The sequence below is a fragment of the Ruditapes philippinarum genome, unplaced genomic scaffold (assembly GCF_026571515.1).
Source record: "Ruditapes philippinarum isolate M1 unplaced genomic scaffold, ASM2657151v2 ctg6114_1_1_1_1, whole genome shotgun sequence".
NCBI classification, from domain to species: Eukaryota; Metazoa; Mollusca; class Bivalvia; order Venerida; family Veneridae; genus Ruditapes; species Ruditapes philippinarum.
Window position 1 is genome coordinate 1 of NW_026862184.1, and position 14,081 is coordinate 14,081.

Consider the following 14,081-nt stretch of genomic DNA (forward strand, 5'->3'; position numbering starts at 1 on the left):
AAAAGATATTATATTTTTGCGCAAGTATTTTTTTTCTAAAAAAGGTGATAATTGATGTTTATAATGATTAAACTTCAGGTAAATGGATAAGTATTTTATATAAATAGATAGCTGATTGACAATAATATGTAACTACTAGCTTAAAAAAATATAATATCAATATCAGTTTTAGATAGCTTTTAACTATTTTCTTCTTACTTTTGTTGTTTACTTACTACATATTTTCATTGTAACAATATGATGTATGATGGAAAATGTTAAATAAAGTAACGAATTGTCACAAAAATAAAACAAATGTTTGAGTTATATTATTACTCTCCATTTTGTCGTTGATCATATCCTCTTCAATAAAACAGGGGTAAACCATATATCATGCAACATTTTCATCTCAATAAATAACAATCAAAGGCAAAGATCATACTAACGTATGAGGAATGCAATGAAAAATGTATCTAGTATTTTCATTTAATTGAACAGTATTAGTCCATATGCCCGCACTATACCAATTACGGAGAATTAACTGCATTAATCACAGTATTACTTATCCTTTTAAAAAGTATAAGAAATACATTCTTCTATGTATACGTATATGTGTTCATCAAATAATTCCGAAACAACGATTTTCCAACATTATCCTTCGAAAAAAGATAAAGGGATATCATCTGCAAACGGACAGGTACAATGCGTTTGAGGTTTAAAAGATAGGGGAATTATTCCCCTAAGTCTGGCAACACTCTATCGCTCTTTTTGCATGTAAATTTGTTGCTGAAAAAGTGTCTTTAGGTAGTCCCCCGGAAAAAGGACATCTGGAATTTCCTTTTTTATTCTGGAACGCATTATATATAACATTGTCTTCCTTCTTTCTGTAACATGTCCCCATAAGTTAGATTGACTGCTTTACTCAACCCAGTTAATAGTGTTATTTTTTACCAATTGATGTTGAAAAGCAAAATAAAATAAATTTGTATTAAATAAAAATTAACACTGAAAAATAGTCATATATTGGAAGTTGTAATACATGATTTGTTGAAAATGTATTATTCATGTCAATGCTCAATGCTCGTTTTATAATTTTGCTACTGCTACTGCTGAGCTACTGCTACTGCCAATTTCACGTTTTATAATTTTGCTGCTGCTACTGCTGAGCTACTGCTACTGCCAATTTCACGATTTATAATTTTGCTACTGCTACTGCTGAGCTACTGCTACTGCCAATTTCACGTTTTATAATTTTGCCTACTGCTACTGCTGAGCTACTGCTACTGCCAACTTCACGTTTTTATAATTTTGCTACTGCTACTGCTGTCCTACTGCTACTGCCAATTTCACGTTTTATAATTTTGCTACTGCTACTGCTGTCCTACTGCTACTGCCAAGTTCACGTTTTTATAATTTTGCTACTGCTACTGCTGTCCTACTGCTACTGCCAACTTCACGTTTTATATATTTGCTACTGCTACTGCTGAGCTACTGCTACTGCCAACTTCACGTTTTATAATTTTGCTACTGCTACTGCTGTCCTACTGCTACTGCCAATTTCACGTTTTATGATTTTGCTACTGCTACTGCCAATTTCACGTTCTATAATATTGCTACTGCTACTGCTGAGCTCCTGCTACTGCCAATTTTACGTTTTATAATTTTGCTACTGCTACTGCTGAGCTACTGCTACTGCCAATTTCACGTTTTATAATTTTGCTACTGCTACTGCTACTGCTGCTACTGCTACTGCCAATTTCACGTTTTATAATTTTGCTACTGCTACTGCTGAGCTACTGCTACTGCCAATTTCACGTTTTATAATTTTTGCTACTGCTACTGCTGTCCTACTGCTACTGCCAATTTCACGTTTTTATAATTTTGCTACTGCTACTGCTGAGCTACTGCTACTGCCAATTTCACGTTTTATATATTTGCTACTGCTACTGCTGAGCTACTGCTACTGCCAATTTCACGTTTTATAATTTTGCTACTGCTACTGCTGTCCTACTGCTACTGCCAATTTCACGTTTTATAATTTTGCTACTGCTACTGCTGTCCTACTGCTACTGCCCAATTTCACGTTTTATAATTTTGCTACTGCTACTGCTGAGCTACTACTACTGCCAATTTCACGTTTTATAATTTTGCTACTGCTACTGCTGAGCTACTGCTACTGCCAACTTCACGTTTTTTTAAATTTGCTACTGCTACTGCTGAGCTACTGCTACTGCCAACTTCACGTTTTATAATTTTGCTACTGCTACTGCTGAGCTACTGCTACTGCCAACTTCACGTTTTATAATTTTTGCTACTGCTACTGCTGTCCTACTGCTACTGCCAATTTCACGTTTTATAATTTTGCTACTGCTACTGCTGTCCTACTGCTACTGCAAATTTCACGTTTTATAATTTTGCTACTGCTACTGCTGAGCTACTGCTACTGCCAATTTCACGTTTTATAAATTTGCTAATGCTGCTGCTGAGCTACTGCTACTGCCAACTTCACGTTTTATAATTTTGCTACTGCTACTGCTGTCCTACTGCTACTGCCAATTTCACGTTTTATAATTTTGCTACTGCTACTGCTGTCCTACTGCTACTGCCAATTTCACGTTTTATAATTTTGCTACTGCTACTGCTGACCTACTGCTACTGCCAACTTCTCAATTTATAATTTTGCTACTGCTACTGCTGAGCTACTGCTACTGCCAACTTCACGTTTTATAATTTTGCTACTGCTACTGCTGAGCTACTGCTACTGCCAACTTCACGTTTTATAATTTTGCTACTGCTACTGCTGTCCTACTGCTACTGCCAATTTCACGTTTTATAAATTTGCTACTGCTACTGCTACTGCTCACTGCTACTGCTAACTTCCTACCCAACATTTTAAGATGACAAGCTCAGTTTGATTGAATTTGTTCATAAACGTTGTTTTTAACATGTATGTAAAGATGTCTCTGTGGGTTTCTTAAAAGACGTAAATGTACTGAATAGATAAACTTGAAGATAATATTACGCATAAAGAATATATGAATGACATTGATGCATATTCTGTCAAAACGTTGCATGATTTATTACTTAATGTTTGCATTTTGAAGACAATATTATGTTTTAAATACATAGATAAAAGCATATAGAGTAAAATAAGTGACTTTTAATTAGCAATATCGAGATGAAAATTAATAAACTAACGAATAATCTCTGATTGCAATCACGATAATTAACGAAGAGATGTACGATAAAATGCCTGTTTCCAGAAACAAGAAGAAATACGTCACAAAGAGCATAAGAAATAAACTGAAATGCGTTCCCCTTCATTCAACAAATTATGCCTTAAAAGTTAATGACTTTAAATAACTTAACAGTTAATATGCTTATTTATAAGTCTTGTAACTGGAAACAGCAAAACAACATTGAATTTCATCTTCCAGTTATTAATATAAGGTTGGATGCATAACAAAAAATACTAAACCTTAGATCATGTACCTAAATTAATTATTCTTGCACTTAAGTTTTGTAAAAAAAACGAGAACTTATCAACACAAGAATGACCCCCGATTTTTTAATTCTATTAGCTTTTTTTTCAAACTTTCGGAAACGCATATCAATAGATTAAATTATTATAAACAAATGAAAAACAAAGTCGACAAATAATTGAAAAGAAAACATAAGATAAGTGAGAACTTATTTAACTTCGAATCTACTATTATGAGCTAATGTGGATCATCATTCTTATAAACTTTATTAATATTAAACAAATTATTTTGCCATAACTTTCTCCGATGTATTAATTGGATAATCGTAATAAAAAGTATAATTTTGTGCTAATTTTATAGACAGTCGGAAGGATTACGTCAAAAAAGTAATAAACCTGAAATGTCAAGACAGTTTACCACTTTCATACAAGAGAGTATTGCAGAACTGCTTAATGTTTCTTTCCAACTGTTTCCGGTCATTGTCTAGACGTCATTCAGAAACAACATTAGATTACGACACTCTAAAAGATAGTATTAGATTTTTTACTGACAACGATATTTACTTGACTGTTTTCCACGGAAAAAAATTGGCGTTTATGCCGCTGTTTCGATTCTGTACGTAGGTCTGTAATAATTGAAAATGAAATCAAATGTTTTCTTTAAAATATATCTAAAAAGCAACCTTTCTGCGTTGATAATTTCTTATAAATGAGAATCTTTGAAAAACAATTCAGGCGATTTTCCCAGCTTTTATGATAATAAAACCATACACTTATAAAACGAAAGGAACGTATTCTTCTTAAATGTCTGTATGAGACAATTAAACTTATATTACACGAAATTATATACCATGTTTATTTATTTCATTTTTTTTTTATATTTATTTATTTACATTAACGCATCTTGGACATATATTAACGATCGATCCAAAGTTGCTTTTCTGGATAACTTATCAGTAATATTTGCACAACATATGAAAATCGTCTTTCTTTATGGCACTGAAACATGAAAAATTATAAGAATCTTACACCGGCTGCCGGTACAGACCGGAATATCTAGTTCGAGGGTAACTGTTTACAGCGGTAACGAGGCTCTGCCGAGTTTCTGCTAAACAGTTACCCGAGAGCTAGATATTCCCGTCTGTGCCAACAGCCGGTTTTTGATTCTTTTTCTTGCATATAACATGTCATTTTTTTTTCGGAACAGAAATTATGAAAACTGATATTCCCATTACGCACCTTTTTCTTATAGTAGCGTATGAACATACAACTTCATTCATAACGGAAAAATGACGTCATCCTAAGAACGCGATTCATTCATAAAAGTCGCGGGTCAATGACGTCATTTAAAGCACGCGACTTGTCTTACATGGGGGGGTGTATGACAGAGTTTTCTAGCACCGGTGTAAACGGTAGATAATACTGTCTGAGATGCAAGAATATTTTTGTCGCCATGTTTTTAATTTCGGACCTCTGTCTAATTTTACAAGTAACGTTTTAGCTTCACAGTTTCATAGCCTAAAGTGATTTTAATTTTGGTTTGGTTTATGTAGAAAGGCTGTTTATAGTTGAAAGTCTTAATGAAAATTCCGTCTTTTATTACCATCTGTTAGTCTAGGAATGAAGTTTAATTATCCTTGAAATACTACATGAATATAAAAGGTTAATCTTAATTACATTCTGAATTACTCGAGAGAAAATGTGTTCATCATTTTCCGGTAAAAGTGACTATTACAATATTATGACATTGAAAATGGTTTAAAATTACATTTAATTGAAGAGGCGTTTCCAACAAGAACCATTAGAACTCATTGACATTTTTATTCAAGATTGTGAAAAAGCACTAATAACTATATTTCTAAATCCTAAGAAATGTCTTGTTCAAATATGAACTTTGTATCTTAAAAGAATGATGATTTTTTTATAACTTTTCCGACGTTATATTTTAACAACACGCATCATTCATTATAAATCCTCATACGGTGTTGACGGAAAACCGTCGACATTTTTTATGAAAGACGTCGCTCGAAAAAATAACGGAATAATGAAATATGTTTGGATTATATCTAGTGATTCGACGGTGGGTAAATGCATTGCATAGAAAAAACCATCTTTTAAGCGTATTCAACTGAGAAAGAATTCTCGACATAGAACTTGTTATTTTGAATGATACTACATTTTACTGTAGAAGCGATTTAACATTAATTGTACAATTTCCAATTAAAAACTATTTTTGTTGACACATTTTTGTCATTCCATAAAACGCGTCGTAAGGTTCCAAAGTAAAAGTATGTGTGTGCATTAAACTAGAAAAGAAGGGATAAACTAAATTGAACGGGTATTTGAAAGGAGATCAGATTTTCAGAGGTTATAAAGCATACAACTCTAATGTAAGCTGGAAAATATCAATTAATGCAGAAAGCAGGCAACTTATCTTCACTTCAAGACCATGGTCTTGAATATGACTTTGATTAACGCCCAAGCCGGTGCTATGGTGAGGGACTTAGCACTTGTTCCCTATCAGATCGAGTCTGCATTTTTCATGTTATTTGTTGTGAATAAATGCTTCCGAGAGATCACACTATTCCCAGATGTTTATACTTCAAAACAGAAAGCAGGTGTTGAGTACTGCTTGGCAGCTGTAAAAAATGGCCTCGTACTTCACCGTATACTTTGATAGATATTCGACACAAATGAACTTTTAACTACCTACAAAGTGAACAGCCAAAATAATACTTGATTTAGGTTTATTATGGTCATATTGATCATGCTTTTTTGTTTCATTACGACAGGAAACAAAGATATTTGCCTTAAAACAGTTTCGACCAAATGTTCCAAAACAGTTTTTTTGTCATTTGAATAGTCCCTTTTCTTAGAAAATTCCAAACTGAAGCAGTGCTTAACATCGCATTGCAAAAGTATGCAATGTTTATCACTTTGAATTTCCCATCTGCGTGTAAGTGTGTAATTTTCATATACATCCCCAACCTGCTTTCCAAAAATACAACAGGGATTTGTTTATTGCTTAATAGTCAGACTCCTTCCTTTCTCAAACACGCCGCATTGCATTACATCAAATATGCGCTAAGATCATCTTCGGTCGTTTCAACCAATTTAAGAACTACATACTCAAGAATACTTTTTATTTATATCGAGGTTCAAGCAATGTCAAATGGAGAGGATTCGAAAATCTTGAAACTTGTAAATTATATGTTTTTCCCGTGTTTTACGTATACGTTGCAAGTTTTGGTTTGACTTGACAATTTACATCTTTTTGGTATTCAGGATTTGTCAGGATGTCTCATAAAACAGATAAGATTCAAAAGCATATCATTCATCAACTTCTCCCTGATTATTCATAACCTAAAAAGAGATGTTTAAACAACATTATGTACATGTATGTTGTACACCATGCCATGTAACTATATTGATTGCAAAATCAAATCAGTTAACATATATAAAAACGGCACATTTTACATCTCGATTTTGGAAATATAGTTATATGGTCAATCATTTGAAAATAAAATAAATAAAAGTATGTGGTTTACATGCAAAGCTATTGAACCCTTTAAAATCGTCAACCTCTTAATAAAGCAACCACATGCATAGCTTTGTTACAACCACTTTTTCAATAAAATGAGTTTTGCAAGGCAACCGTACAATATTTTGTGTGTCCTGGTAAGCAGTCGTATCGTGAGGTAGCAAGCAACTGTACAATAAGAAAATAGAAAAATACAGAATCCCTAAGGAAAGCCCAACACGGCAAAATTGAAAATGTTGCAGGCTCGGTTTAATTGAGCCTGTTCATGGACGGTACTGGAAAGTGCAAGTTACCGTCCACGCCCCCTAGCACCAGCTTAAGCAGAATTCAACATTTAAACATAAAAAAGTAAATGTTTGAATTTAGAAACATCCGCAGATGTGTTCATACGGCAGTTATCATGGAACATTCAATGTGACACTTCCGTGCCATTCCATGAAAAGCGGCGTATGGTCCCCAAGAAATAAAAAGCGTGTGCCCTAAACGAGACAACAATGGGCGGAACTAAATAAAATGGAATTTTGAAAGGGGATCAGGGGTTATGAAGCCTGCGTATCATCAATATTCGGGATTCTTAATCTATATCTTTTAAAGCAAGTCGTCTACGAACAAAAATCCCTTTCTTAATGTTAATAAAATAATTTGGCTTTAAGCTTTGAAATATTCGTTTGATGTAAACATTGTTTTCGGGAAATCGGTGGTAAATTGCACAAGTCATGGAAATATATGTTAAATTTCTTAATATTCAATAGAACTAACGTATTCCATGTAAGTATCGCTCATATAATAAAATCAATGATCAATTTTAATGGAACGGTTTTACCTGTTTTAAAATAGGGAAAATAATAACCCCGAAAGAAAGCCCAACACGTCAAAATCGAAAATGTTGCAGTCTCGGTTTGATTGAGCCTGTTCATGGACGGTACTTGAGTGCAAACTACCGTCCACGCCCATAGCACCGGCTTAAGCAGAATTCAACATTTAAACATGAAATGATACAATTTTGAATAAAGAAACATCCGCAGATGTGTTCATACGGCGGTTATTATGTACCTTCAATGTGACACTTCCGTGCCATTCATTGAAAAGCGGCGTATGGTCCCCAAGTAATAACAAGAACACCGCTAGGCGAAGCATTATATGCCCGAAAGTGTTTTTTTTTATATTAAGGATGAAGCATTTGTAAGACATTACATAAAATTAAATAAAGTATTACCCCCTTCCAATAGCAATCCTACTATAAGGTTTGAATATTGTGGGCCAAACATAAATTAAGTCATGCTCCGTAAAACTGTTTTCAGTTTAAAAGAAACAGTGACTTTGACTTTTTGACCCAAAAATCAATAGGGGTATTCTACCTTATATGGACAATCATCCTATGAAGTTTGAATATTGTGGGCCAAATAGACCTTAAGTTATGCTCCGGAAACTGTTTTCAGTTTTAAAGTAATAGTGACCTTGACCTTGACCTTTGACCGTGTGACCACAAAATCAATAGGGGTCTCCTACCCAATATGGACAATCATCCTATGAAGTTTGAATATTGTGGGCCAAATGGAACTTAAGTTATGCTCCGGAAACTGTTTTCAGTTTTAAGGTAATAGTGACCTTGACATATGACTTTGTGACCCCAAAATCAATAGGGATATTCTACCAAATATGGACTTAAGTTATGCTCCGGAAACCAAATTGCTATCGGACGGACAGACGGGCGGACGGATATACAGACAGACGAAGGGACGGACGCATGTGGGTATAACATAATATGCCCGAAATTCTTTCGGGGCATATAAAAAGCGTGTGCCCTAAACGAGAAAACAATGGGCGGAACTAAATAAAATGGAATTTTAAGCCTTGTTCGGCGATTTGCCGTTTATATCTGAACTGCAAGCGGAAGATAACGAAGTTTGGGGAGAATATAGGAGTCACCCGGTGGTCGGTCGGTCGGTCCAGACGTCCGTTGCATTTTTCTTGTCCGGAGCATAACTTGAAGACTAATGATTGGAATGAAATATCACTACGCACAATGGTCAAGCACATTGAGAGGAATTGCAGTGCACAAGAACCATAACTCTATCTGACTAATTACAGAGTTATTGCCCTTTGTTACTTTTCCTTGTCCAGGGAATAACTTGAAAACTACTGGTTGGAATTCAAAACAACTTCATACAATTTTCATGAGGGGAAGTGCAGTGCACAAGAACCATAGCTATATCTAAAGTAATTACAGAGTTATTACCCTTTGTTATTTTTCAATTGCTTTCTTTTGTCCGGACCATAACTTGAAGACTAATTTTTGGAATTCATTATAACTTAATACAATGGTTAAGCACATTGAGAGGAAGTGCAGTGCACAAGAACTCTACTCCGTCTTCACTTTTTACAGAGTTACTGCCCTATGTTACTTTTCCTTGTCCAGAGCATGACTTGAAAACTACTGGTTGGAATTCAAAACAACTTCATACAACGGGCAAGCACAATAAGGGGAAGTGCAGTGCACAAGAAATATAACTCCATCTTGACTAATTACAGAGTTATTGCCCTTTGTTACTTTTCCTTTGCTTTTTTGTCCGGAGCATTACTTGAAGACTAATAGTTGGAATTCAATATAACTTCATACAATGGTCAAGCACATTGAGAGTATGTGCAGTGCAGAAGAAGCATAACACCATCTTGACTAGTTACAGAGTTATTGCCCTTTGTTACTTTTCCTTGTCCAGAGCATTATTTGAAAACTACTGTTTGAAATTCAATACAACTTTATACAGTTGTCAAGGACATTAAAAGGAAGTGCAGTGCACAAGAGCCGTAACCCCTATTTAGACAAAAATACAGAGTTGCTGCCCTTTGATACTTTTTCTTGTCCGGAACATAACTTAAAACGTACTGGTTGGAATTCAAAACAACTTCAATTGAGTACCGCTCAAGCCGGTGCTAGGGGGCGTGAGGGATGTTGCACTTATTCATTATCCCTCATGTACAGACTCAATCAAACCGAGTCTGCAATTCTTATGTTATTTTGTTGTGATTAATGCTTCCGAGGGATCACTTTGTTTCCAGAATTTCATACAATGGTCAAGCACAATAAGAGGAAGTGCAGTGCACAAGAACTATAACTCCATCTTCAGTATTTATAGAGTTATTGCCCTTTGTTTCTTTTCCTTGTCTTTCTGGACTTATAACAGAGTAATTCAATAAAACTTCAGCAATGGCCAACCACATTGAAAGGAAATGCAACATACAAGAACCACAACTATCTGTAATTGCCCACTGTTAATTTCATGTTCTACAACTCTTGTTTAAGTTAGAATACTCTTCTTTTAGAAACAACTTTTAGTGACGTCATTGTGACGTCATGACGTCGTGTTTTTGCTTAGTAACATCATGAGTATTGTGATCTGTTGAATGATAATTGTGCAGTCATAATAAAGTGTAAATTATGCAGTGGTGTTGGCGTATTATATTTAGTGTTGGTGTTAACAAGTGGTAGCAGAGCGAGGTTACGATCCTCGGACCTCTGGGGTATGGGCCCAGCACGCTTCCACAGAAGGTCAGAGAGTGTTTAAATTTGGAGGGGGAACATGCCTAAAATCAAAAGGTGAGTTTCGTATACCTGCTGTAGTTGCTGGAAAGGCAGTGGCGATAACCACTGATGTTGTAGATTCAGATATTCCTCTACTACTCTCGCGTACTGCAATGAAGAAAGCAGCAATAAAGATGGATCTTGAAAATGATACGGCGACCATTATGGGAACGGAAGTAGCACTGAACTTAACAACATCAGGCCATTACTGCATTCCAATAGATAAAACAGTGGAAGTTCCAGTGGAAAAGGTGTATTCAATTGTCCTTGAGAATTTGAACACACAAGAGAGGCGCAAAACTCTTGTGAAACTGCACCGACAATTTGCTCATCCTCCACAGAAAAGATTGGCATCACTTTTGAAGGACGCTGGAATATGGAAAGCAGAGTATGAAGCAGATCTTGACCAGATTGTAAACAGATGTGAAATTTGTAAACTTTATGCCAAGACTCCTTCAAGGCCAGTGATAGGTATGCCAATGGCCTCCAGGTTCAACGAAAAGGTTGCAATGGACCTAAAACAATGGAATGGGCGCTGGATATTACATATCATAGACATGTGGTCAAGATACACTTTGTCCGCTTTTGTAGACAGAAAGAAGCCATGTAATATCATAGATGCTTTGATGAAAGAATGGGTTGGGCGATTTGGAGTGATGGGATCTTTGATGACAGACAACGGAGGGGAGTTCAATTCGGATGAGGTAAGGGAAATTACATCCATACTAAATATTCGGTTATGTACAACTGCAGCTGACAGTCCATTTCAAAATGGATTGTGTGAAAGAGTGCATGCAATTACTGATATGATGCTGACCAAACTCCATGCAGATTATGAAAAGGTAAATTTGCAGACCTTCTATCATGGGCAAATATGGCAAGGAATTCTTTGCAAATGTGGAATGGTAACAGCAGCCATCAACTTGTCTTTGGACAGAACCCCAACATTCCAAACATCATGAGCGAAAATTTGCCAGCTTTACAAGGAACGACTAGCAGTGAAGCTTTTGCAAAGCACTTAAATGCTCTGCATGCAACTCGAAGGGCTTTAATACAGTCTGAAGCTGATGAAAGAGTAAGAAGAGCACTCAGAAATAAGGTAAGAGCTTCAGAACAAGTGTTTGAACATGGAGACCGTGTTTTTTACAAGAGAGAGGGTCGAGAATGCTGGCTTGGACCAGGAAAGGTAGTTTTCCAAGATGGGAAAATAGTGTTTGTGCGACACGGAGCAGTTTTTGTGCGTGTATCTCCAAATAGACTTCAAAAAGTGAACAATTTGTGGGATAGAGAAGACCATGATCAAAGTTCAGATGCAGATGGAGGGGCCAAGGTTCAGCAAGAATTGACAAACACAGATGATCAACAAATGATTTCTGAAGAACTACCTGCAAGAATTTCTGATGATAATTTACTAACAAGGCTAGAAGAGATACCAATTGTCGGGTCTGACAGAGATAGACAGACACAAGATAGAAAGTTCCTGAAACCCAATGATAATATTCAGTATAAAACACAAGACACTGATGTTTGGATCCATGCAAAAGTTCTTGGAAGGGCAGGAAAGGCAACAGGGAAGAACAAACACTGGTATAATGTTATGGAAGACATCAGTAAAGAGAAGAAGAGTATCAATCTGGATCAAGTTGACTGGGAACTGTTGAATGACAATGTGAACCTAGTGTTGGAGAACTGTAAAGTTAACAATAATGTCTCAGAGGCAAAACTTGCTGAATTACAGAAATTGAAAGAATTCGGTACATACGTAGAAGTCAAAGATTGTGGCCAAAATACATTATCAACTAGGTGGGTCATAACAACAAAAAATGAACAGACAAAAGCCCGTCTTGTTGTAAGAGGCTTTGAAGAAGAATTCCAAATGCAAAGTGACAGTCCAACAGTGGGAAAAGGAACTATGAGAATGTTTCTTGCTTTTGCATCTATTAACAATTGGATTGTCAAGACCACTGACATTAAGTCAAGAGATAAAGAGGGATGTGTACATTAAGCCCCCAAAGGAGTGTGAAAAGGCTGAAGGAGTTGTCTGGAAATCTGGAAATTACGTCATGGACTGTATGGACTCAAGGATGGTGCAAGACAGTTTTATCTCAGTGTAAAGGAAGAATTGCTGAGACTTGGATGTCAAATGTCTAAAATGGATCCTGCAATGTACTTTTTGCATACAAATGGACAGTTGAGCGGTGTAATATGTTGCCATGTTGATGATTTTTTACATGCTGGAAATGAATGCCTTGAGAGAATTATGATGAGTTTGCGAAAAAGGTTTGTAGCTGGAAAAGTAGAGGAAGGCAATTTTGATTATATTGGATTCAGAGTCATGCAACAGTCCAGTGAAATTTTGCTAGACCAATCCCGGTATGTAGGAAATATAAATACACTAAGTTTAGATACTAAGAGGGTGCAACAGAAAGAAGACATTCTTACAGATGAAGAACAATCCACCTACAGACAAATTATTGGCCAGATCAACTGGGCTGTACAAGGAAGTAGACCAGACATGGCTTTTGAACTCATTGACCTGAGTACCAAGCTAAAACAAGCAACTGTGGGTGATTTGTGCAGGGCAGTCAAAACAGTCAACAGATTGAAAGATGTGAGATCTATGATTACATTTCCCAGACTTAGCAAAAATGTCAGTGACTGGAGGATTGTGGTATTCACAGACGCTTCTCTGTGTAACATCAGCAGCGGGACTGGAAGTACTGCAGCTTTTGTTATGTGGTTAGCCGACAGTCAGGGAAAATGTTGCCCACTTGCATGGCATACAAACAAGATCAAACGGGTCGTTCGCTCAACAATTGCTGCTGAGGCACTAAGTCTACAAGAAGGTCTTGAATGTGGCTATTACTATAGACAGATGCTAGAGGATATTATGAAGCTTCAAAGTAACACCATACCAATAATTGCTTATGTTGACAACAAAAGTGTCATTGATGCTATACATTCCACCAAGTTAGTTGATGACAAGCGCCTGCGGGTTGACATAGCAGCCATCAATGAATCTTTGTCCAGGAATGAAGTAAAGGATGTACGATGGTGTCCGGGTAAATACCACCTTGCAGACTGCATGACCAAACGAGGAGCTTCTGGTTACAATCTGCTGGAAGTATTTCATGGAGGGCAATTTTCAGAAGAGTTTATATAAACTGTAATCATATTAATTTAATTTCTGTAATCATATTAATTTATTTTATTAACTTCAACTCAAAAAGAAAAGAAATAATAATGAATGTTAATTTCATGTTCTACAACTCTTGTTTAAGCTAGAATACTCTTCTTTTAGAAACAACTTTTTGTGACGTCATTGTGACGTCATGACGTCGTGTTTTTGCTTAGTAACATCATGAGTATTATGATCTGTTGAATGATAATTGTGCAGTCATATTAAATTGTAAATTATGCAGTGGTGTTGGCGTATTATATTTAGTGTTGGTGTTAACACCCACAACCATAAGTCTATATTTCTTTTATTAGTAACA

At 35.9% G+C, this 14,081-nt stretch overlaps 1 protein-coding gene across 1 annotated transcript; it reads left to right on the forward strand.

Annotated features, from left to right (window-relative positions):
* Nucleotides 1–12,736: 12,736 nt before the first annotated feature.
* On the forward strand, nt 12,737–13,747 carry LOC132718205 (uncharacterized). Its single transcript, XM_060701849.1, has one exon. The coding sequence runs from the start codon at nt 12,737–12,739 to the stop codon at nt 13,745–13,747; it is 1,011 nt and encodes a 336-aa protein (XP_060557832.1).
* Nucleotides 13,748–14,081: the final 334 nt, after the last annotated feature.